Raw genomic sequence first — 25676 nt, 5'->3', positions numbered from 1 at the left:
CTGGCTGTACCAGAGGTGAGGTACTTGGTGTTTGGATGGCCGACTCATCTGGTTTCTCTCCAGTGAGATAGAACAGACACCCCCGTTTGACTCATTAATGAACTAGAGACGTGCTGCTGGGAGCAAAAGGGCTTTTCCCCAGGTGAGTACGAAGGAGTATGAGAGAGCAGACAGTCCTCCACCCACCCCCATCACCACAACAGCGTGCGTGGTTTGGCCATTGACTCACCATTATTTGTACAGGATCTGTGTATATCCAGCAAGCCTTACCAAGAGCCAAGAAATTACATTCTGACGTAGGTAAATTATAATCCTGTCACATCCAACACAAACATAGCGCTCGTAACGCACCAGACACTGTTCTAAGAGCTTTGCACACATTTATTTTATCCTCACAACAGCCCTGTAGTAGATACTGTTTTTATCCTCATTTTACAGATGAGGAAACTGAGGCACAGAGACATGAAGCGGCTCGCTCCAAGTCACGCAGCTAGTAGGTCGCAGAGCGGGGATTCAGTTTTAGACAATCTGGCTGCAGTCTGTCTCTCTTTTTTAATCAACTGTGTTCTCTTTTACTTATGAGAAAAGGTGGGGGGACGAATGTTAATCTATTTCTAGTTAGGAATAGGCTGTATTAATAGTACACAAATTTAAGGCAAGAATTATTACTAGAGATGAACAATAAAAAGATGAATCCAACAGAAAGACGCAAGTACCTTAAATCTGTATGTACCTTATAACACAGATATAAAACAGATAAAGCAAATATTAGCAGAACCAAAAGGAGAGAGGGACAAATCCATAGTAACAGCTGGAGATTTTAACACACCTCTCTCAGTAAATTTTAGAACAAACAAAAATATCAGGCAGCACACAGAAGATTTAAACTGTACCCTTAACCAACCTAACTGACCTCATTGATATTGGTAGAACACTATTCCCAACAACCGAAGAATGCATCTTTTGAAGTCCGCCTGACATTCACCACAGTCAGTCATGTTCTGGATCATAGGGCTAAGAACCCAGCACAATTCAGTATGTTCTCTGACCACAGTGGAATTAATTCAGAAATAAGTAACAAAAAGAAAACTAGAAAATCCCCAAATGTATTAAAATTAATAACACCACTCTAAATAATCCACAGTTCAAGGGAAAACTCACGATGGAAATTAGAAAACATTTTGAAGGGATAATTAGATTGGAATATGACAAATTTGTGGATACAGCTAATGTAGTGCTTGGAGGGAGATTCACAGCTTTAAATAAATGTATTGGGGAAAAAAACAAGTTTAAAGATCTGTCCTTTAAATTTTCATCTCAGGAAGCCAGAAAAAAAGAAATCAAATGTAATCCAGAGAAAGTAAAAGGAAATTCAGATGTAGGTTGAAATCAAGGAAGTAGCCAACAGGCGTACTATAAAGAAAATCAACAGAACCAAGTTGGTTCTTTGAAAGCATCGATTGCAGTTACATAGAAAAAGCACCTCAATCCGTTTCCTTCCTCCTACAGCCCCTGCCACCTACGAAATCGTGAGTTAGGAAATTGATTTTCTGTAGACCAGGATTTTTTTTAAGTCAGTTCTCCTGACACAGAAATGCTTTATGCACTATTGATACTAGTTTGTCAATTCCCTTTTTGGCTTTGAGTCTCTGCAAATTCTTTTCTAACTGTTCTCCTGTCTCTGTTTCCATGCTAAGCAGATGGCCCAGAAATTAGCCAAAAGCAGAAAGAAGGTGCAGTACAAATAACGTCATCAGCTTGGTGTTATGCCTGTTCTTTTCATTTATTTACGTTTTGCCTTTTTATTATTTTGTGTTTTTGTTTTCTGCATCCAGCAAGTTTTCGTTCAGATTTCTTTTTGAACCGCCCCATTAGCCAACGTTTCTCAAAACTGAGTTGCCCAAAGTGGCTGTTTTCTGTTGCTCATGAGCCATTTCACATCAGAGAGACAACAGGCAGCGGATTGGAGATGCTAAATGAATCCTACAGGAGTGTGCAAGTTCCCACCCTTCAGGAGCATTAATGTGGCAGGGACTTGGGTCTGTTCAATTACAGTCACGTTTGACTTGTGGATTTGTCAGATTGCTGGATGCAAAAAAGAAAACTCGCTAATAACCACACTGTGCGGACTTAAACCCTAAGTGAACGAGACGGATGTGCTTGTTTGGTTATCGAGCTTCTAGGTGCTTGTGGGCTACCTATGGGGTGTTGAGGCATCTGGGGCTCCTACTTAATGGGGTGGCTTCAGGAGTGGGTACGGCTTCTGTGTCGCTGTGATGGTGTGCGAATGTGAAGACCCTTTTACCAGAACTGCATCCAAATGACTTTGCTCCTGCTCTAAACATTGTCCCCCATCACTTGAACAGGGGCAGACACTCTGACTTCTCCAAGGTCTCGGGGTGTGGGTCACTTGCCCTTACTTTTCAATCTGTTGGGCTCCAAAAGCCTTGTAGAAAGGGCAGTTCACGACCGTCGTTCCCAGAGTCACACCCTCCTTCTGTAGGGGGAGAAGCAGAGGGGATTGGGCGTCTTCCCCCTTAACCGGCAATGCTCACCCTGGTTCGTGAGTCCGTCCTCTGTGGTCCCTTCTGCTTTGGCGGTCGCAATCTGGAGTCAGCCCTGCCGTTCTGGTGACTGTGTCTCAGTGCCTCTGTGTGTGAGCTAACCTTGCTTCCGTGCCCTCGAGTCGGGGTGAGGCGTTAAGCTTTCCCTTGGTGCATCTTTCTTCTCAGGCTCCCGAAGGGGAATCTCAGCCGATGACCGAGGTGGATCTCTTCATTTCTACCCAGAGAATCAAAGTACTGAATGCCGACACACAGGTATTAGCTGGCCGGCCACCTTTCCCGGGGTGAAGTTCCCAGCGTGGCCGCTCCCAGCCTGTGCCCGTGTCCGTAGGTCCCCTGTCCTCAGCTGCTGGCTTCCAAACAAGCTAGAAGGCTGTGTCTGCAGCGCCCGCTGCGGGGGAGGGGGCCGTGGTGCTCTGGGACCGTTTCCTTGAAGATCTAAGGAAAAAATAAGCCGTGGATGCTGTTTGCAAATCCTTCTCATAAGTTTTCACGAGAAGATTCGTGACCTTGAACAGATTCGCCTTTTACGAAATTTTGTTTAAAATCACATACACACACACACACACACACACACACACACACACACATGCACGCACAATGCAACCATCACATGTGGATATTTTATTCTTTGAACCTCTCCACCAGAGATTCTACTGGTTGTAAAACGACTGAACGTTTTATTTCGCATACCACAGACCCCTTCTTGCTCTGGGTCATTGTTAGTCCTGGGAACTGCCCCCAGGCCTGAGTGGGTGCATGTAAATCTGGCAGCAGCCTTTGAACCCAGCCCCCACCCCCCACCTGCCACTCGGGGACTGCACTTGGCCGGGCTGTGGGGTGACAGACTCTCTCATGGGCCATTAGATGCTGCTCCGGACTCAGCATCCTCTCCCTTATGCCCTCCAGGAGACGATGATGGACCACCCTCTGAGGACCATTTCCTATATAGCAGACATCGGGAACATCGTCGTACTGATGGCCCGCAGGCGGATGCCCCGCTCCAACTCCCAGGAGAATGTGGAAGCCTCCCACCCATCCCAGGATGGAAAAAGGCAGTACAAGATGATATGCCACGTCTTTGAGTCTGAGGATGTAAGGATGCCTCCCCGGATCTTTTCGCTGGGTGACCTGGGCTGCCTTTGGGTGGGCCAGATTCTCTTTCTCAGAACCTGAGTCGGTCTCAATCATACATGAAGCACATATTTGTTGAGCGCCTATTATGTGTCAAGCACTGTTTTAGGGATACAAGGCTGAATAAACAGACAAGGTATTCAGTATGATGCTCATAGGAAGATAGAAAGTAAATAGATAAATGTACTTAAGCTAGATAGCCAGAAGTTCTGTAAGGAAAACTAAAGCCGGGACAGGAGCTATTTCAGGTAGGATAATCAACAGAGCCTTCTCTGAGGAGGTGACATTTGAAGAGAGACCTGCATCAACTGAGACTAAGAAAAGAGCAAGTACAAAGGCCCTGAGGTAGGGGCCCACTGGTATAGTTTGAGGATGGCTTAGAATGAGGGGAAAGAGGAGAAGGAAAGCAGTCAGACCCATGAGGGCCCCAAGCGCATGTCTCCTGGGCATGAGGGCATTTGGGGAGGATCATTCGCGGTTGTGTAGCATCGCCCTCTAGACCACAGGACAGTTAGGATTCCTGCTCCTACCTCCCCGCCCCCGCCAGCGGCTGAAGCACCGCCTGCCAGCTCTCCGTCCTCACAAAAACCAGCAGCTCCTCCAAGCCAGTGAGTCCTAACCCCCATCTTCCCAGGCATCACAGTCAACGGAGAAAATTCATTCACCGCAGAGGCAGGGCCCCTTCCTCCCTTGGGCCTTCTTCCCCCAGGCATCCCTGGAACTGCTGGGGAGGCCTCTGGGCTTCAAGCTTCGTAGGCATCTGGCTTCTCCTCAGGCTTGGCAGGTCTTAGAAGCTCCCTTCAGGGCCAGGGGCCATGGCCCCGTGATGAAGGTCTGGAACCATAGAGCACCCCCCCCAGTGGGGCCGTGTCCGCGTCATGGTGCTGATTTTCCTCCCGCCGCAGCGGCGTAAGCACTGTTACTCATGTTGAGCAGAGAGCCCGTAGCTAAAGAAAATTGCCTGTGGGAGCCTTGGCTCCCTAAATGAGGCCATTTTTCTCCAGGAGGGTGTTCATCTAGCTGCAGTAAATTGCCTTCCTGCAAGAAGTTATGAGTCCAAGGCCAGCTGTTCTTCCCCAGGGCTTCAGCCACAGGGAGTGGAGACGCTCACGCTCTCTGCACCATCGTCCGCTGGTCTGGTTCCCTAGAATACAGCCCCCCGGGACGAGATCGCTGAGAAGGCAGCCATCCTCTCTGGTATTCCTTGAAAGCTGGAGGCCAGGCATGCAGATGGGGAGAAAATGAGTTCTGGAAGTTTCTCAAAGTTTCGGAAGTGACACTTGGAAGCTTAAGGCTCGCGTGTCCTGCAGGCAGGCTGGCAAGGTGGAGTTAGCTCTGCAACCCCCCCCCCCAGGCATGTGGATGCCCACGTGACGCTCTGCTGCCCCCAGCTGGCTCTGAGCTCCTAAGGAGGGGGTCCCTTTTTGTGCAGGCTCCCATCTGGGAAGATGATGAAAGGAACAGGGAAGCAAGAGGTGTGATAAGAGCGGACCCGGCAATCTTACTTTTACCCCCTTTGCTTCTGAAGCAAAGGACAGAAGAGCATTGACTCCAGAGCCAAGAAAGCTGGATCTCGATCCTGCCTCCGCCTACAGGCTTGTGAGGCCCCCAAGCTTGTGCAAAACGACAGCATCTCCCCCATGGGCTGCCGTGTGGCCCCAGGAGACAGCGCGCACACAGCAGCAGCCTGTGCGTCTGCCAGGGGCCTCCGTCAGTAACGGCACGCGTGCTGCCGTTTTTCAGGTCATCCATCCACATGTGCCTCTCGTGCCTGTAGTGATGCCTCGCTCCCGGTTTTACTCAGGACACGGGGTGGCGGTCCTCGTTGTTCATGACTCATGCGTGTGAAGTCCCCAGATTCACAGAGTGAGAAAAGTGAAGCATTTCTTTGCCTGCAGCCAGCCACCATAGGAGGTTCCGATTTCAGTGTTCATCAGCTGCTTTTAGCTAAACTGCTACCTTCACCTCTCAGCCTCTGTTCCCTGCCTGTCCAGCGGGGGTGATGAAACAGACCCATAGTTCCCAAGTCTAAAGGGCTTCGAGAAGCAAAAGGGGTTTTTGTAGTCCATTGGCTGATAAGCCTATCCGGGACTGCCATGAGACCATGTCTAGGATTTTTCCAGCTTACCATGAATCTTCTCCATTTTGCTGCAGGAATATTACTGTTGGCTACAGGGCAATTCCCCGGGTTCCGATGGGGTTTTTAGACCGTGTGTGATACATGCACCCTGTTGCCTTTCTAAAATCCAAAATTTGCTAAATTCTGAAACATGGTCTCGAGAGCTTAGGATGAGGGCCCGTGGCACTATCGTGCTCGCGTCAGTCACAGGCTAGAGGCGAGGACTGCTGTCACCGTCCTTGGCTAGTGCCGAATGAAGCACAGGCGCGTGAGAAATGCTGGTGGCGGCCAGCGAGCTGAATTCATAGCGTGGGTGAATTAATGCAGGGAGAGGCTGCCGAGAAAGAACCTACGGAAGCAGTTCCTGCCCCGTGAGCTGTGTGACCTTGAGCAAGTTCCTTCACGTCTCTGGGCCTCAGCCTCCTCACCTGGACACTACGGGTTGGGCTCGATCAGGGTTTCCAACTCCGCGGGACCCAGAACCCCCTTCCTACAACAGATATTTTGTGCTGCCCCGTTACCGTCCTGAAATAAAATTCATAGGTAATAGAACCTCCCCCTTTGAAAATTTGTCCACAGACTAAAGCGTTGCCATAAATGTAATACAAAGGAAAATTAAAGGAAAGCAAGCCCAAATAAAATTGTACTTACTACAGCATGTCGATGCTCAGGCCCGGCCATTCCAAAAGGAATAGCAGAGCCGTCCCATGCTTAACGCCGACATAGCGTTTCGCTGAATATTGGAAACCCTTCTTATTTGACCTTTTGAATTGAGAGCTCAGTAGGAACGTGGACGTGTAGACGGGCCCCACCCTCATGCAGAATCCCCTCAGTGTGCAGCAAATACACAGGCTGCTGGTGATGTGATTTGCTGGCCACCCAGATAACCACCGATAGCGTTGCTGCTAATGATTTTCCAAAATCTTGAAGCTTACGTCTCGGGGAAGATGCTGGACGAAGCAAATCATCATCTTCTCTCACTTAACATAGCAGCTGTGTGCTCGGAACCTTCCATGTGAACTAGAACCGTGCAGTTAGTGCCTTTGTGTTCTACATAAGTTGAAGTGGCACCCTGGACTCAGATGGTTTCATCCGGGTGGTCCGTGGATACGAGCGTCCAGTGGGCTCGGGAGTTGTTCAGGGTGTAGAGTGGCTCGTCTTTGGGCAGGACCGTCCTCTTCGTGGCAGTGGGTCCGGCAGCCCTGACTCCTGTCCACTGGATGCCGGTGGCTCCCTTGTGATCACCGTCATAGTGAAACACGTCCCTAGTCATTCTGGGAACGGCCCCTCGCAGGAGTTCGTGCCGCGTGTCGACCCACCGGCCCGGCTGGTGCCTGGGGCTCCCGGTCCTGCAGGGACCCGGGCACTTTCGCCAGCAGGGCTTGCTCGTTGACCTCTGTCTTCCCTCTCCGGCTACCGTCCAGGCCCAGCTGATCGCACAGTCCATCGGGCAGGCCTTCAGCGTGGCATACCAGGAATTCCTCAGGGCCAACGGGATTAACCCTGAAGACCTCAGCCAGAAGGAGTACAGTGACCTGCTCAACACCCAGGACATGTACAACGACGACCTCATCCACTTCTCCAAGTCGGAAAACTGCAAAGATGTAGGTATTTCTCCGAGCTCGGCCGGAGGGGCAGGAGCCCCAGGAGTGTGGGGGCAGCCCTGCCGGGGAGGGAAGGTGGGACGGTCGAGGGAGGAGCGCGTCATCGGCGGGACGTTGCCGGGGACTCAGGCCCGACTCCTGCTCCCCTCTCGTGAGGGCCTGTCACCAAGGTGGACCGTCCTCTGCTCCGGGCAGTCCTGAGCGAGGGTTGGGGTGGGTTCCAGAGGTGAACAGGACCCGTACCCCGCCTTCCCAAGCCCACCGTCTCGGAAACGGCACAGAAAAGTTTAGCGATGGTACTGAGCACAAGCACTGGTCAGAGACCGCTGTGAGAATGGAGCAGATGTCGGGTCTCAGGTGACAGACTCTGTGCTCCTCCAGGGGCGGCCTGTTGCTTCAGACGGAGCTTTGCAGGAGTGTCTGGAGGAAAATGCAGCCATTGGAGCTGGGCTGGAGGTCTGGGTATTCTTTGGAAAGTGTAAAAGACTGCAGAGAGCTGGGCCAAAGTACAGAAGCCTGGAGCTGTCTGGGGGGCCATGAATGAGAGAGCATGGCTGGAGCATGGGGTCTGTGTGGAAGAGGCCCCCCCAGGGCTCAGGTCAGAACTGGGTGTCTTCAAAGTCTAGTCCAGGGGCTCGGCTTCCCCAAGGAAATACAAAGTACTGTATTAGAAAGTGCTCTTTTTATCCACCGATGTAGGTTTGGTGTCCTCTGTTCCCTAGAAGCAGAGCCTGAGGCAGGGATTCTTGTTCAAGGGATTTGGGGAGAGAGGGCACTCAGGACAAAGTGAGTGTGGGCAGCAGGGTGGTAGGGACGCTAAGCTTAGAGAAATGTGGCCTTGCTGGAGATGAGCTTCATTCTGATCCAGAGGAAGCTCTGGGTCACAGGGAAGACTTGTCCCACCTTGGGCCAAAGGATTTGGCAGACGTTTGTACCCTGTGTTGGTCAGTCGTTGACTGACCAAGATTGGAGGAGGGTGGATCCGTGTATTCGGGCTGCCTTAACAGAGTACTTCAGACTGGGTTTCTTCAACAAAAAAACGTCGAAGTTCTGGAGGCTAGCGGTCCAAAATCAAGTTGTCCGTAGGGTCGGTTCCTCCTGAGAGCTGTGGGGGAAGGGTGTGTCCCAGACCCCTCACCTTGGCTTGGAAATGACTGTCCTATGCCTGTGTCTGTACATCATCTTCCCCTATGTGCGTGTGTGTCTGTGTCCAAACTTTGCCCTCCTGTAAGGACACCAGTCGTACTGAATTAGGGCCCACCCTAATGACCTCATTTTAACTTGATTGCCTCTGCAAAGATTCTGTATCCAAATAAGGTCGTATTCTTTTAAATTTATTTATTATTTTTAACGTTCATTTATTTTTGAGACACAGACAGAACGTGAGTGGAGGAGGGGCAGAGAGAGAGAGGCGCGCACACACACAATCCGAAGCAGGCTCCAGGCTCAGCGCTGTCAGCACAGAGCCGGACCCGGGACTCGAACTCACATACCAAACTGTGAGATCGTGACCTGAGCCGAAGTTAGATGCTTAACTGACTGAGCCACCCAGGCGCCCCCAGATAAGGTCATACTGGGATACCGGAGAGTATGGATTTCGAGGAGGACACAGCTGAACAGCCCGTCATAGGGAATGTGTCCCGCTGGGCAGCTCTCCAGAGAAGCAGCCCGCTCTGGGCTTCGGCAGCCAGGAGAAGGGACATGAGCCTGTGAGGAGCCTTTGTCAGGGCCCAGCGGCCGCCACCACTGTGTGTGTGTGTGTGTGTGTCTGCGAATCTGAATAAAGTACACATTCTCTTGGTCAGCTACTTCCAGAACGTGACTTGCCCCTTGGTAGTGTGTCCGCACATCTTACGAGACTGCAGATAACCAACACTGACTCCTGTCTTCTCTGCCCTGCCTAGGAAGCAATTATGCCCATCTAAAATACGACTTTCCCACTTCCTCGACCAACCTTTCGGTGGAGATAAGCTTAGCATCACTTTTTTTTTCCCCTTCGTCCTCAGTTTTCTCCTTGCAAAGAGAGAATGTCTATAACGTCTATTTATTTATTTTTAACACCAGAATCTTCAGTGTTGGAGAGAACTTGTGAAACGCTGGGGATTAGGGCAGCCGGTGTATAGGACCCCAAAGCTATTTCCGGAAACCATAAGGCGCCACCGAAGTCCCCACCTACACAGCCTCTTTCCCCCTCCCTGGGGACTACATTAAAAAGCACCCGGTGCTCTTTGTGTTTATATTGCCAAAGACAAGATTGCTTATGTGCCATGAGAATTACAAGAAATCATATGGACCTGTGTTTCTTACCAAATGCCATGGAATCAAAAGAAGACAGGACTCATTTGGGTTGGAACCTCAGGGAAATGTCTTCCTTTTTTTTGTAATGTTTTTTATTTTTGAGAGAGAGACAGCATGAGCGGGGGAGGGGCAGAGAGAGGGACAGATTCTGAAGCAGGCTCCAGGCTCTGAGATGCCAGCACAGACCCGGATTCAGAGCTCAAATTCACAAACTGTGAGATCACGACCTGAGCACGAAGTCAGATGCTTAACCGACTGAGCCACCCAGGCACCCGAGGGAAATGTCTTTCTTGAGTCCAGATAGGAAGTGGGGAAAAGTTTTGATTTGTGTCACTACCCTGGGGTTACTGATTCAGGCTTTCTAAGTGTTGTCGTTTTGTTTTGTTTTTTTTCCTTCCCTTTCAGGTCTTCATAGAGAAGCAGAAAGGAGAAATCCTGGGTGTAGTGATTGTGGAGTCTGGCTGGGGGTCCATCTTGCCAACGGTGATCATCGCCAACATGATGCATGGAGGCCCCGCCGAGAAATCGGGGAAGCTGAATATCGGGGACCAGATCATGTCCATAAATGGCACCAGCCTGGTGGGCTTACCTCTGTCCACCTGCCAGAGCATTATTAAGGTACCTGGAAATGGGAAAACCCAAAAAGGATGAAGTATGACTGTATTTCAGTCATTAGCACTATGAACATAAACTGAGGGTCTGGCACAGAAGAGGACGCAACCACAAAAGGCATGGGCTTGCCCTCGGGCTCTTAACAGGCTCCTCCCTGAAATCATTTTTTGATCAAAGACGGTCTGTTTGACTCGCATAACACCACTCTCTTGTCTGTGCCGTCGCAGGCATCACTAATCAGTCACAGCACTCTATTCCCCTAAGCCTGCACCCAGCCTCCACCAAAGTTCCACAGCCCAGTAATCCAGATAATCACTGATAATCCGCTAGATGTACTTGAGGTGATTGGCCATCCCTGTTACAAATCATGGAAATGCTTCAGGTCTGAGAGCACGGTTTCCTTCACAGTGGCCGTGGCTGTGATCCAAGTGAGCGTGCCCCCCACCCCCAGAGCTTATGTAACATGATCCACACGTGCCAGGTGCTATGAGAAGCGGGGGAGCTCCTGGTACGGGCTGTGTGTTCCTTCTTACTTGTGAATGTCATTCCTTCTCGTTCAACCTGAACAGACACTCTTGCTCAAGGCTGAGAAGAGCTACTCACATGAAACTTTAATAGGAATATGTGAGAGGAAGAAATTAGATTTTCTTCTAAGAAGTGAAACATCCATGTGTAGTTTCTCGAGCACATGGGAACTCGGTGATTGCATGGCCAGTAGGAACATTTCTCCTTCACCTCAGTATCTAGAGACCCCAGCTCCAAGCCAAGCACTGTGACACCACAGGCAGACTGGGTTCTAGGACTTTGTTTCATCCCTCGAGGTTTCCTGAAGGCCTGTGACCTAGAACATAGCTGTGTACGTGTGTGTGTGTGTGTGTGCATGTATATGGGCTGCGAGAGTGAATGAATTCATATAATGGTTATTCAAAATAAAATCACAAAAGCCAACATCCATGGCTGGGAAGTAGAAGGTGGGAAGTCAAATTAAGCGTCTAGGACACAGAGAGGGGTGCCTCTTCGTTTGTAGTGAAACAGATATATTCTGATTTCTCCACAGATTATCATTCGCAGAGAAAAAATAGTCCTCTTTGACCTCATTTAATTTCTTTTTGTTACATCTTAGACTTGAATAAATTCTCTACCCCTTCTTAACATACATTAAAGATTAAAGAACCTTGGGGCGCCTGGCTGGCTCAGTCAGTAGAGCATGTGACTCTCGGTCTCAGGATCTTGATTTCAAGCCCCATGCTGGGTTAGAGCTTACTTTAAAAAAAAAAAAAAAAAAAAAAAAAAAAAAAATATATATATATATATATATATATATATATATATATATATATATTAAAAGGCCCTACTTTTAATATATATGTGTGTATGTATATATACACATGCATACACACATATATATTTATATATATGTTTATATGTTTATATATACATATATATGTATATATGTATATGTTTTTATATATTGTATATTATATATAAATTAAAAGGCCCTACCTTTAGTATATATGTGTGTATGTATGTGTGTGTATGTATATACACACACACACACATATATTTATATATATGTTTATATATACATATATATGTATATGTTTATATATATTATATTATATATTATATATTATATATTATATATTATATATTATATATTATATATTATATATAGTGTATATATTATATATACAGTATATATGTTATATATTGTATACATTATATATTATATATTATATGTACAGTATATATATTATATATTATATACATTATATATTATATATTATGTATATAATATATATGTTATGTATATATTTATAATATATATATATATATTATATATATATAAAAGACCCTACCTTGAACGTGCATATTCACTCATGAATGTTTAATTGGGCCTCCGTTAGGCAGAGCTGAACTTTGGAGAAGCAGAATATCAGCACTTCTGTGGAGGATAATTTATCACTGAAAGGGTTTGGTGGGCCTAATGGCAACAGAGAGGAGAAATGCTGCACACATGCAGAGGGAGGAGAATTCTTTCTGATTTTTAAGTTGGGCTTGGAAGGGAAGAGTAAGATCTAGGCGGATGGATAACATAAAGGAAAACGGCCTTCTGGAGTTGCTGCTTGACTTGATGGGCTCTGGGCTGGCTTTGCAGCCGGTGGAGACAAGCCTGAGCACAGCCAGGGAGGGCTGATTTAGTGGTGTGGTACCCCGTGGAGAGACCAGGGGTCTGGGGGCTTGGAGTGGGGACACAGGACCCACCCACGTTTGGCAACTCACACGTGTCAAGGTTCATGGATACCCTTTCATACTAGTGAGCAAATGACTTGTTTAACACTGTGCGTGCATGAAAACCCCTGAGGGGCCATGGGAACCAGACACACACGATATACAGTCTGCACCCAGGAACTTGATCTTGCTGGAGAGATGTGAAGGAAAGAACGGGGAGCTAAAGGCAGCTGAGCTCTGTGTCCCTGGCACCATTATGAGAATGTGCGCGTTTGCTCGTGGAACCCTCATGGCAGCCTTCTGTAGGGTAGGTACTATTGTCATGCCCGTTGTGCAAGTAAGGAAACCGAGGCACAGAAAAGTGATGTAATCACTCATCAGTGGTGGGTCCAGGTCACTCAGCCCCCTTGATATCACTCAGCCCCTGAGGCAGTGGTTCTCGGCCGAGGATCTTGACACACACCTCCTTCCTCAGGAGAAGCTTGGCAGGGTCCGGAGACAGTTTAGGTTGAGAGAACTGGGAGAAGGAGATGCTGTAGCATCTCGTGGGTAGAGGTGCAGGAGGGTGCCAGACACCCGGCCCCATGTGGAGAATGAGCCCAAGTGCAAAGGCTGAGAAAGCCTGTCTTGGGAGTGCAGGGGTTCAGAGGTGAGGGAGGGGATCCATTCAGAGAGAGGGAGGTGGGTGAGGGAGCATGGGGAGTGGATCTGGGCCTGGAGACGTTTGGGGAAGAGGAGCCGGAAGAGGGAGAGAGTACGGAGGAGAAGCTTCCTGAGGCTTCCTGCCCGTGCCCGTTACGCACCTGCCAGGCGGCGCCCACCTTCATTCCCTCCCTCCCTCATGGGCACCTGGTTCACAGACCAGCCATCAGAGACCCCCAGGGTGCAGATGACCTGCCCAGGTTTCTCCTGAAGACAGCTGCATCCAGATGTAAGAAGGCAGACCAGATGAGGGAGGCTGAGACCCCAAGGCCAGTGCCAGGCGCAGGGGCCCCACAAGGACTCATCTTCTCTCTCCCATCAAGGTAGACACAAAGCTTGCTCCGCGAGCAGTCAGAGCACCCTGGAAGCAATTTCTTACGGGGAGAAGGTTTGTTTGCACCGGGAGCTGATCTTTGATGTCTATAAATGGAGTCTCTGCGGAATCAGAATTCAAAGGCCACACGGTATCGCTGCTGAAGAGGCAGAGCAAGAAAAGCAGTGCCTCCAGGGCCGCCTTCAGCAGACGAGGACGTAGCCAGCAGGTCCAGCCAGGACACAGCCTACCGTCCTCGGTGCCCTGAGATGTGCTGCTTTGTCAAGCAGAGAGATGCGAGTGGTCCATCCTGCCTGGGACGAGAATTTTACCACTGACTTCAGCTAGGATTGCCAGCACCAAATGCAGACTTTCTGTGGGTTGTCATATTGTTCTAAAATTCCCTAGACAGGGGCGCCTGGGTGGCTCAGTCGGTTAAGCATCTGACTTTGGCTCAGGTCATGATCTCAGGGTTTGTGAGTTCGAGCCCTGCTTTGGGGAAGCCCTGCTTCTCTCTCCCTCCCTCCCTCTCTCTCTCCCTCCCTCCCTCTCTCTCTCCCTCCCTCGTGGAATTCTCCCTCTCTCTTTGCTCTTCGCTCACTGGCACGCTCTCTCTCAAAAAATGAAATCTTTTTTAAATTTTAAAACAGTCCTTAGACGGCATACCTCTTTTGCCTCCACCTAAGCACATGATCACACTGCCCCGCCCCACCTGTGGGGCCAGCGCAGGGGAATATTCTGGGCTTCTTCAGGGCTTCTGGTCGGTTGCTCATTTCACTGTTGTGCCAGTGCACCTTGCAGTGAAGTTAGCAGCTCTCATCCCGACGGATCCATAGATGGATAGTTCACGGCTTAGAAAACTTTGAATTGAAAGCCGTGGGGCTGTTGTTGAAATGCAGATCGCACGTGTCTGCGGTGGGATTCTCCCTCAGCAAGCTGGCAGGTGATGACGTCACCAGTCTCCCAAAGCCCTTTGAGAAACAAGGGTCTACACCATGTATTCTGTGTCTTTCCACTTTAACGCATGTTGACTTCCCCCACCACCACCCCCAGTTATAGGAAAATAGAAACATTTCTAGAAAAGAGTTAGAGGTAATGAATCCTTTTCATTGCTTCCTTCCCTAGCACCTGTTTCGCCTGTCCTAACTCCTAAGGCGTAAGTGTTGGTAGGCAAAGCTTGTTAGCAGTCAGTTCCTTGCCTTGTTCCTGCCAGTTCCTTAGGCAGTTCCTTGCCTCTGTGGTCCTGCCCTCCTGATTATTTTTTTCTTTTTTAAACTAGAGCACCGCTTTCCTCTCCCTTCCACAGGATCATGGTCCTGCTTTCCTGTTACTATAGAGACGATTCTGGCTTCTGTCTCCTCCCTTCCCCTCTCCCCTCTCCCTTCCCTTCTCCCCTCTCCCTTCCCCTCTCCCCTCCCACAGTATTTCTTAATTTGCTATAGCATTCCACTGCTGTCATGGGGACAGAATGACCGCTTATTTAATTGGCATTTCCTCTCAGATGGCAGCTCAGAAATCCAAGTTAATGGGACCCAACTTGGAGCGCTGATGGGGAACGGCGGAGCAGTGGCGTTCTCCGGCTACTCCAAATTGCCGCCTCTTTAAGCCTCATCAGGCAGCACATTTCCTCAGTCTAGAACTTCGTTCACTGAAGGACAGATCAGGCCTCTTTAGTCAATTCACGTACACGAAAAAGGAACCCACCGGAGCGATGTGAGCTTTTTTGGGGTAATTGAGAAAATAGAGTCCTTCTCTGGCTTTTCAGGGTGTGCTCTCTGAGCGTCACATGCACACCTGCGTCACCCCATGCACAGGTGTAAGCACTCAAAGCTGGTGGCACTGTCTGAAGCTGGAATTCTGTGTGCTCGTTTTGGGGGCGTACTTCCCTCTGGTTCCAACAAATTCCTGGTCTCCTGCTGTGTGATTGTGGAGGGCGGGAAGGGGGGCCAGCCCCTCTGGTTGCCCTGCGTGTGCCTGCAGCCCTCCCCGCTGCCTAACACCAGCCTTGGCACGCGGGGAGTGATCAGTAAATATTGACTAGTCAAGTGGATGAGAAAGACGAGGCACCGGAGGGAGAGAGAGACGCGCTTGAGCAACACGGGCTTGAATTAAACGGGCCCATTTATCACAGGTGTTTTTCAATAAATACAGCACAGTCCTGGAAATGTATTTTCTAACTTGTGATTTTCCTAACAACCTTTGCTTTCTCTCTAGCCTACTTTATTATAATAACACAGTGTATAATCCATCTACAAGATATGTGTTGTTAATGTTATTGGTAAGCCTTCTGGTCACCGTAGGCTGTTAGTAGTTAAGTTTCAGAGGACTCAAAAGTTATATGTGAATTTTCAACCGCACAGTTTGGTCGGTGGGGGGGGGGGGGTCAGTGCCTCTGACCCCTGCATTGTTCAAAGGTCAACTGTATGTGCATTAATATCTGAGCACCACCTTCCTGAAAGATGCCCATTTTTAATTTTAGAAATTGGTTTTTTATTAATATTTTTTAATGTTTATTTTGAGAGAGAAAGAACGTGAGTGGGGGAGGGGTAGAGAGCAGGAGAGAGAGAGAATCCCAACCGGATCCACACTGTCAGCGTAGAGCCCGAGGCGGGGCTCGATCTCACCAACTGTGAGATCATGATCTGAACAGAAACGGGTGTTTTTAAGCATAATGGTCGAGACATGGTGTTGTTGGCAAATACGCTGAGGGAAGGAATGCGTGGAAAGGGTGAACTCAGAACTAGAGCTGGAGGGGACCTCCGGGTGTCACCCACCACTTATCTGGGTGATGTGGAGACAGAGGTGGAGGAAGGGAGGGGTGGAGTGTCGAGGACGTCCGGCTGCAGAGGCGGAAACACAGCTTGATGCATCGGAACCCTGTGGAGCCCTGTGCCCGTGGACGGCAGGCCTGTGTCGTGTGGAAGGCCAGTCCCTGGCAGACTTTGCCCGGGGAAAACTGCTCTCAGCTCGTCTGCTGCTGCTGCACTTGGACATCATCACTTTGTGAACCAGAGAAGCTTCCCAGAGATCTTCCAGAAACCACAGAGAGTGGCTGGCGAGGGCTGCCTGCGTGTGAGCACCGAGCATTACCCAAATTGCAGCCCCTGGGAGGCTCCGATCCGGCAGAAAACAGAGCGATTCAGAACGCGCAGGAGACGGGCAGAGATGCTGGAGGTGGGAAGTTAAATTGAGCACCGTCAAAACTCACACGTTGAAAGGACCAACTGCATCCATCAAAGGCAGTGGGGAAGTCAGATGTTAGGAGCCCTGGACTCGAGCCGGGTAGGAAAGTAAGCTGACGACAGGGCCCCGTGCAAGGCCAGAATAGAAGCTTTGGTGGCACGAATTCATTCTTTTATTGCTCTCCCTGGCTGCTTGGTCGAGCAAGCCTTACTCGTGAATGATACACGCTGTCCCGTTGTCTTTAGGGGGGATCATGGTGTAGGCAAAATGCTTGGTTTTGAAAACAGAACAGATGTGCGGTTGGATCCCGCTGCGGGCGAAGCGGGGTGAGTTGCTTAGGATCTCTGAGCCTCGGTGTCTTCTGTAGAATGGACATAGTTAGAGCTGCAGTTTGTCAAGGAGACTGAAGGAGACAGCTCCTGTGGGCGGCAGGAGCCCACGCTCAGTGACGGGCGGCTCAGCTGGTTTCATCGGCTGCACGGGTTTCGACGGACCGTGAGGGTAGGGTGCCCACACGTGGTGCCAACACAGAGTGGCTGATTCTTAAGCAGCCTCCCCAGGTCTCCCACAAGCCTTGTGCGCTCACAGAGCACACTGGCCGCAGGTGTGAGGGGTCAATGAGCTCTTTGGGCCCTGAGTTGGTACAGGCTAGCAGCGGATCGTCCCTGCTTGGACACGGTCGGCCTGCATGCGGGTCTGCTTCGTGAGTCCCAGAAATAATGGAAGATCCCTTGGGACTCCTTAGGACTCCATTTGCCTTTGGTGCTGTCTGCTTGGATCTCTTCTGCCCGCCTCACCGGTCACCATCTCCACTGTGCTCCATTCACATTTCAGGGTTTGAAGAATCAGCCCCGGGTCAAGCTGAACATCGTGAGGTGTCCTCCAGTGACGACCGTGTTGATCAGGAGACCGGACCTCCGCTACCAGCTGGGTTTCAGCGTCCAGAATGGAATCGTAAGTAGGGCTCCACACTTTCTTACAAAGATCTGACAAATAAAACCGTGGCACAGTGTTAGTTTTTTAACTTTTATTTTTAATTTATTTTTAATGTTTGTTTTTGAGAGAGAGAGAGAGCATGAGCAAGAGAGGGACGGAGAGAGAGAGAGAGAGAGAGACACAGAATCTGTCAGACTCAGGCTCCAGGCTCTGAGCTGTCAGCACAGAGCCTAGTGTGGGGCTTGAACCCACCAACCGTGAAATCATGACCTGAGCTGAAGTGGGACGCTCAACCGACTGAGCCACTCACGTGCCTCTTGACGATTATTTAAGTACACGGTCCAAAATCTAGTCAAAACTCATGTTATAGATCGAGAAAATTTTTCATTCATTCATCTGCATATATATTTATTGAACGTTTAACTGACTGAGCCAGCCAGAGGCCCCAAATTTTTATTTTTTAAAGCCAGGCAGTTCCCTGAGAGAACCCAGCAAGGAGAGGGAGGAGTGGGTGAGGGCGGGCCCTGTGTGCCCCTGTGGGCAGAGAATCCTGTGCCCTTTCACATGAGAAGGGAAGGGTGGTTCCCAGAGCCCTGGCCCTGAATCTCTCTGTGATGGTGCAAGGGTCAGCCTCCCAGCTGCCAACTTGAGATAGGCTGGGATGTGTCACCAAGTGCGTCCTTCCCCTCCGGCCAGGGGATGCCATTGTGTCACCACCTGGGTACACCTGTTAGCCCCTATAGAGCTGCTCAGCCCCCCACCAGGGGTGGGCAGCACTGGGCGGGCTCCCCAGTGATTCCAGGGCACAGTGCAGGTGGAGAGCCCTGGCCCCCATGGCTGTGATGCGTGCATGTTTTCTGCCTTGCCCATTTAACCTGAATAGCACTTTAGGGATGAAGAGTATTTTCATCACGTGGATATCTGTCCGGAAACAATACTTTTCTTTTTTAATTTAATATTTATTTTTGAGACAGAGAGAGACAGAGCATGAACGGGGGAGGGGCAGAGAGAGAGGGAGAGACAGAATCCGAAGCAGGCTCCAGGCTCTGAGCTGTCAACACAGAGCCCGATGCGGGGCTCGAACCCACAAACTGTGAGATCATAACCTGAGCTGAAGTCGGACGGACGCTTGACTGACTAAGCCACTCGGGTGCCCCTCGATCTAAACCATCTTTAAGCATACAGTTCAGTGGCATTAAAGTACATTCACAGAGTGGTATAACCGTCACGACTGTCTCTTTCTAGAACTTTTTCTTCATTCCACACGGAAACTCCATACTCAGCATTACTCCCTTTTTGTGCTGGTTTGCCTTATTCTGCAGTCACAGTAATTGTGGGCTCTGATGACCATCCTGTTCTCTGTCTGAGACCTTGATTTTTTAGATTTTGGATGTGCTCTCCTTCTCTTTCCCTTCGTCTTTCCACATTGAAGAACGCTATTCTTTTCCCCCTTAAAAATCTCAATTAAGAGTGGTAGGTTTTTAAAATTTTATTCCAAGTCTGTTTCGAGGTTTAGAAATACCCTTGAAGTAGCTTTGAAGTTCCCCTTCATCTGTTCCTTGGACCTCAGCGGCCTCACTTTCCTCTTAGGAAGGGAGCCGGGGTTACTTACTCCTTACGCTTTTGGGCAGACACCTGTTTTTATCTGCCGATATTTCCTTGTTTGCTTTGTTCATATGCAAATAATTTTAAAAGTTCAGCTATGAACAAAGAGTTGTTGTATAGCAACAGCAGGTCCCTCGGTTTTGTCTCAAGTGTGGGAAGCACCTAAGCAGCATTCTGACCCCAGAGTACCGGGTGGGGGGCTCTGCGGGGTCCACACACTCGGTCACAGAGCATTGTCGCACGATGCCACGGTCTTGTCTACGTGGACTTAAAAGGCGCACGATCTGGGGCGCCTGGGTGGCTCAGTCGGTTAAGCGTCCGACTTCAGCTCAGGTCACGATCTCACGGTCTGTGGGTTCGAGCCCCACGTCGGGTTCTGGGCTGATGGCTCTGAGCCTGGAGCCTGCTTCGGATTCTGTGTCTCCCTCTCTCTCTACCCCTCCCCCGTTCATGCTCTGTCTCTGTCTCAAAAATACACAAACGTTAAAAAAAAAATTTTAAAAAAGGTGCACGATCTGGTGTGAAATGTCAACTTTGTAAACTAAAAACACACTCTTTTGGAGAAAGTCTCATGTTCTGTTTGAAGTGGGGGTGGCCTTCCCCTGCAGGGCTGAGCCCTGAGCCCTCCAACTCCAAGCCCTGGGGAGCTCATTTCCACCGGCCCACAGCTTCTGCACACCATGATGTGCGGCTACACAGAGACAAAACCCAGCCCCGTTGTCCTTTCTGGGGGGAAGTGAGTTTGAACACGGGCTGCTAAGTCGAGAAGGTCAAAAGGAGCCAGTCCCGGCCAGCTGGCCACACTTTGGAAACCCAAAGCGGGGTTTGGCTCATGTAACCGTGACCCTGAAAAGCAGGCTGCAGATTATACAGTTGGATGTCTGAGTCCTAGCGGTGAATGTGGGAAATAGTATTCGCCTGCGTTACACAGGCTGAGAGTTTGAAACCGTTGGTGACTCGGTGACAGGTCCAAAAAGCTCTTTTCCCCAGGACCCAGCTGGGATGACAGGCAGTCGGAACTCAGTGTGCCGTGACCTCCTGCGATGTACTACATCCCTCGGGTGGGGTGCAGCGGCCGGGTAGCCCTGTGCGCCCACGGAGCCCTGTCGCTTGCGAAAGGAAACCGAGAGATTGGAATGCCCCAAAGTAACCGTGGAGAACGGAGGGCAGGGGTCCAGGAAAGCCAGTCCTGTCTCCGCCCAGCTCTCCGACATGCGATCCTGCCGTGAGGGTTAACGGTGTGGCCTTTGGCTCTGACAGATCTGCAGCCTCATGCGAGGGGGCATAGCCGAGAGAGGCGGCGTCCGCGTGGGACATCGGATCATCGAGATCAACGGGCAGAGCGTGGTGGCCACGCCTCACGAGAAGATCGTCCACATCCTCTCCAATGCGGTGGGGGAGGTAGGAGCGGGGGCTGGGGTGGGGGTGGGCCTGGGGGACCCCGGCCTCGCGCTTGCGCGGCCCCACACAGGCCTTCCAGGCAGCGTCCTTTGTGGTTCAAAACCCTGCTCAACAGGCAGAACCGTCAGACTCAGGCCAGAGGTCACCCACTGCCTAGCGGCGACCGAGAGCGGCTCCTAGAAACAAGATTCACTCTCTCCTGCGTTATTTGCTCACCTTTTCTTCTCAACTCTCAGCCTCATTATTGTGGCTTCCCCCCCGGGGCCGCCCGAGTTCTGTCCATTCTTCCAGTTAATGTCACCACACCTGCTGGGCCATGGAAGTCTCAGATTGACGTCTGATAGATGGACCAGGCCTCCAGGGGCAGCTCCGGGCTCCAGCTTCCTCCAGGTGGCAGGGCTGTTCCAGGGCCCGCCTCCTGAGCCACCTGACCCCCTGGGGGAGGGGTCCCGACCCACCGCCACTACCTACTGCCACTCTCCCTTGGTTTCAAGGGACTTTCTCCTTTTGCCTTGGCTGCGAAACAAAGCTTCCCCGGTTTTCACTGCCCACTCTGTGCCACCCCACACGTTTTAGAAAGCCCGTGGATCCCTCTCTTCCCGGAGGCCTCAGTCAGGTCCCTGTGGCTGGTGGGGGGCGATCTTCAGAGCTCCCCCCCACCCCGCCGTGGTTAGAGGTGCTGCCCCCCCCCCGGGGCAACGGGGGGCCATGGCCACACAGCCACACCCCACCCCACCCCGCAGCCTCAGGCCTGCTGCTGCACGTTTCTGCCCTCAGATTCACATGAAGACGATGCCGGCTGCCATGTACCGACTGCTGACGGCCCAGGAGCAACCCGTTTACATCTGAGGCCGTGCCCCCCCGCCTGGCGGCTTGCATGGAGGACTGTCCTCACTCGTGGTGTGTTTCTCGTGCTGCATCTGTGTGCCCACTGAGACATTTCCCTCTCACGCCCAGCACCGGTTCTACACAGGAAGAGAAGAATCTGCAGACCTCTTTACTCTCTCTCCAGTTTGCTTTTTTTTTTTTTTTTTTAACACCCAGAAAGTTTTGTACACACGCCCTTGAGGGTAGAGAGCAGCCAGTACCCACCGGGTGTCTGCCCAGACCATCCTGAAGGGCCCCCGGGGGTTCCCAGGAGGACCGTCACGGCTCCAGGGGAGTCCTCCCTTCCCCCAAGAGGTGCTCCTGGGGGGGACAGTGAAGGAGCTGAGTCAGCAGTGCCTACAGTCCAGCCGCTGGTCTTGGCTCTGATTGGCTCAGTGTATGGGAACACGGTGTATCAGCGGAGACCAGCTGTGTCTTTCAGGGTTTGTCCTGCCCACCACACTGGACTTGGGGCTCCACACCCCTCCGCCCAGAATTTCTGAGCCAACCTTCTGCCTCTTGTGTAACTACTTTTAGTTTCGACATAATTGCGTTCTTAAAGGTGAGCCTTCTCCCCCAAGGGTAGGAGGGAGACGGCCTGGGACCAGGGTGCCATCTTGGTGCAGAGAGCTCGGCAGGTCCTGGGGCAGCCCAGCCGCCTCAGGCTGTGCTAAGGTCACCAACCAGCCGATAGACATGGGCAGGTACTTCCTTCCTCCCTCTCTGCCACACACGTATGTATACAGCCTCTCTTGTGTATGTATCGCCCTCGCCTCCTTCCCTCACCGGTGAGGCACACAGAGCCCTTGGAAAGCCCACCTTGCCTCTCCACGAGGTCCCTTCCCCTGGCAGGTGAGGCCTACAGGGGCTGCTCAGCCTTGTCCGGGGCGAGACTCCCCCCTGCCCCCCCTCCCCGCCCCGAGGCCTGGCCCCACCAGCGCCGCCTTGGCTCAGGGTCCTAGTGGACTCCCTTCGTGCCCCCACTCCACACTCACCCTGGGGGTCTCGGAAGGACGGACTGCTCCCGTGGAGGAAGAGAATGCAGATGCAGTCGTGTTAGGCTTCCTGGCCCAAGGTAAGACCAGCTTTCCTCTCTGCTCAGGGCCACGTAGCAGGATGGGATTCAAGAGGCCAGAATAGTAGTAAACGACAAAACTAAGGAGACGAGGATGACCTCACACGATGCCTAAGCATCCCCAGATGTGTTCTAGAAACATCAGCTTGCTGCCTGGTGGGTCTGAGAGCGCTTGCACTTGGGTGAGATGCTGCGTGTTCTCACCAGGTGCCTCATGTTGTGGATTCTGTCTCAGTTCATGCAGATGTTGTAGTGATGTTATCCTGAGCCAGTTTTCAATTACTCTTGGTCCAAAGAGCATTTTCTTTTCACGTAGGTGGGTGTGGGTTGGTTTGCTTTTTTTTGTTCCATTTCGTTCATGACCTCAGCAGAGACAGGGGAAGAGAAACTAATATATTTTGTAATATTACGAGTCCCTGCTCTCTGCACATGGGATATTTATGTTGTATCTGTGGAAACAGGAATTCGGTGAGCATATGTGGACTGGCTCATGTATTTATTTGTTGGAGGGATTTCGGGGAGGGAGACACATAAAAAAAAAAAATCGGAACAAGAGACCAGCCCCAGATGACTGTGCAGTGTGTTCCCCTGGGATTTCTGTACCTCAGGGTTTCTGTGAGTCAGCAAAGCCGAATGTTCCAAAGGCATCAGTGGTCGACCCTCAGTTTGTAGTATAAACCTTAATAAAGTAGGGGCTGCCCCCTCTGCAGGGGAGCCAGCCTGGACAGTCCAGGACCCCTGGACTTCAGAGGAGGCTCAGCCCCACGCAGCCCGAATCAGCCAGAACCATGGCCCCAAGTTCTCAGTTTACCAAACTGTAGTGTGTCTGACAATATAGTCAAGGACTCAAGAGTCTTGTGTCGCTCTTCCCTCTGCCAAAAAGAGAGAGTAGAACAGGAACAAAGCATTAGTGGTGGGGTGTGAGGCCTCAGGAGCCTTGGAAGGTCATGGGAGGGGTTCATGCCTGTCTGGTCCCAGGGTGACCACTCGGGCCACCTCCCCCAGCACCGGGACAGAGGCCGATCCGCGATGGGCCAGCAGTGCCTACGCAGCCTGCCAATATCACAATTAGGCGTCTTCACCCAAAGGAGAGGGGACAGAGAACACAGATTCTGCCGCTACGGCACAAAAGTCTCAGAACGTTTGACGAGTGCCGCAAAAGCCCATTTGGTAAGAGCTGCTGGAAGACCAGCATCTTCTAGCAGAAGAGTGAGGTTACTTGTCCACCACCTACCTTCTGTTACTGAAAGTGGCTCTGCATCCCCAGATACTCTCGTTCCCGGAGCTCGGTACAGGTTCACCTGGAGTGTATTCTTGGCCCTGCTCGCGTCGGATGGAGGGAGTTAAGCGTTAGTAACTCGGTGTGTGAAAATCCACAGGACGTGGCTGTCTCTTCCAGCATCCCGGTATATATAGTTATATATGTAAATATCTGAATACCCCCACCCCCACCCCGTCACGGGGAACACTATGTACAGAGCAGCCTTCCCCAACAGGGCCCAGGCAAAAAGCCACTCTTGCTGCTTGGCTGGGACATGCTGGTGACTCAGCTTCGGGGACAGGTTCTCAGCTTCGTCTACCCGTCCTGGCCCAGCCAGGGTGCACCAGAACGCATCCTGTCTCTGCCTTCTCACACGGGAGCATTTCAGGGAGCCACCGTCAGCCTTGGGTTCACAAGAGGAGGAGACCCCCAGAGACCAAGGCCTGGAGTGCACGCCCTCCCCACAGCAGGCTCCTTGGGGCCTGGAGCCCACCATGGAACAGCGGCCTCAGAGAGTCCCAGACTAAACGACTACCTCCCCCATCACTTCTGCCGCCCCTGAGGCCCCCCCCATTCGCACCCAACGTCCCCATCTGCACGCTGAGGAAACCCATCCACACGCCCTTCTTGGGTCCCTCGACCCAGTGGTGTGGCTGTCACCAATGTTTACAACCAAGGGCCACCTCCTTTTAGACCTGTTTACTCTCCCTCTTCCAAGGCCGCTTGCTGGTTTGAGCTTCGTGTCTGTCTGCGCCTTCCCTGGCTTGGGCCCTCTGGAGCACACGACCCGATTCTTTGCCCCCCTCCATCACAGCAGGGCGTGAGGACCACGTGGGAAGGAAATTTCTTGTACATATTCAGCACAGCCCCTAGAGTCTGAACTTGTACTATTGTTCTGTAAAGAGGGTGAAATAGAGCTTATTGTAAAGCTTGGGACAAGTAGAGTATTGTATTTGTAACAATATTGTTCTTTGTATACACAAAACTCAATGATCTCTATATATAAATATAAATTATATAAATAAAATATATATACACGTGAGCCCGGAATGATGGCACCACACACCCACTGAATGTACTTGCTCCGACAGTCTGGTCACCGGCCCGGCCCGCCCTCCCCTCCTCTGTACCGTTTTGGGGGTTGTGATGTATTTAATGTGTTCTCTTCCTTGATTTCACTGAACGCTAATGTCTGTAAGAGTCGCTGCAACAATAAACAAGAACTTCGCCTCTTGGCCCAGTGTCGTGTTGTTTCGGGGGAGGGACAGGACGCCAGGTGGGGGAAAGATGGCATCTTGTTCCCTGCGGGCCCCCTCCTGGCCCGCCCGTCAGGCCAGCACCAGGTGGGCGCCACAGCGACTGGGCCTGCTCTGGCCCCCGTCAGCAAGCCCCCTGCAAGGGTGCTGTCCCCTGGGGGATGACTGTCCCCTGGGAGTGGGGTCTGGCACCCGACACTTTCCCCCTCGGCATGATCTCCGCCACAAGTTGCAGAACTAGAGAAATTCCACTCACCTGTCCCGCCACACACAGATCCCTCCTTCTCGTCTTTGCTCTAGAACTTCCCCTTGCACTGTGATCCTCCAGGCTGGCTTCCTCATCTGCCGAAGGGCGTCTATCTCATGGGGACCGTGTGAGCGTCAGCTAATGCATTCAGAGCATTTGGAATCCCACGGCTCGCAGAAGGGCTCAGAAAGGGCAGGCCGCTCTCAAGAAAGCACCGTCTTTCGTGGGCGCCGCAGACACGGGTCCGCATCAGCTGCCTGGGACTTT

At 51.2% G+C, this 25676-nt stretch overlaps 1 protein-coding gene across 8 annotated transcripts in view; it reads left to right on the top strand.

Moving 5' to 3' along the window:
• APBA1 (amyloid beta precursor protein binding family A member 1) overlaps positions 1-25141 on the top strand; it is a 208396-nt gene extending 183255 nt beyond the window's left edge. For 3 of the 8 annotated variants that reach the window (XM_030293310.1, XM_030293307.1, XM_030293308.1), the window contains 8 exons: positions 1701-1733; positions 2733-2819; positions 3474-3659; positions 7242-7421; positions 10125-10337; positions 17596-17715; positions 20563-20703; positions 21481-25141. In XM_030293310.1, the coding sequence (XP_030149170.1) occupies positions 1701-1733; positions 2733-2819; positions 3474-3659; positions 7242-7421; positions 10125-10337; positions 17596-17715; positions 20563-20703; positions 21481-21552 (1032 nt within the window). In that variant the 3' untranslated portion in view covers positions 21553-25141. The remainder of the gene's footprint in view (positions 1-1700; positions 1734-2732; positions 2820-3473; positions 3660-7241; positions 7422-10124; positions 10338-17595; positions 17716-20562; positions 20704-21480) is intronic. The other 5 variants (XR_003964148.1, XR_003964147.1, XM_030293309.1 and 2 more) reach the window with 5 other exon arrangements.
• The last annotated feature ends 535 nt before the right edge of the window (positions 25142-25676 follow it).

Source organism: Lynx canadensis, chromosome D4 (genome assembly GCF_007474595.2).
Source record: "Lynx canadensis isolate LIC74 chromosome D4, mLynCan4.pri.v2, whole genome shotgun sequence".
NCBI lineage: Eukaryota > Metazoa > Chordata > Mammalia > Carnivora > Felidae > Lynx > Lynx canadensis.
Note: the sequence above shows the minus strand (reverse complement) of the source record. Positions and strands in the feature narration are given on the sequence as shown.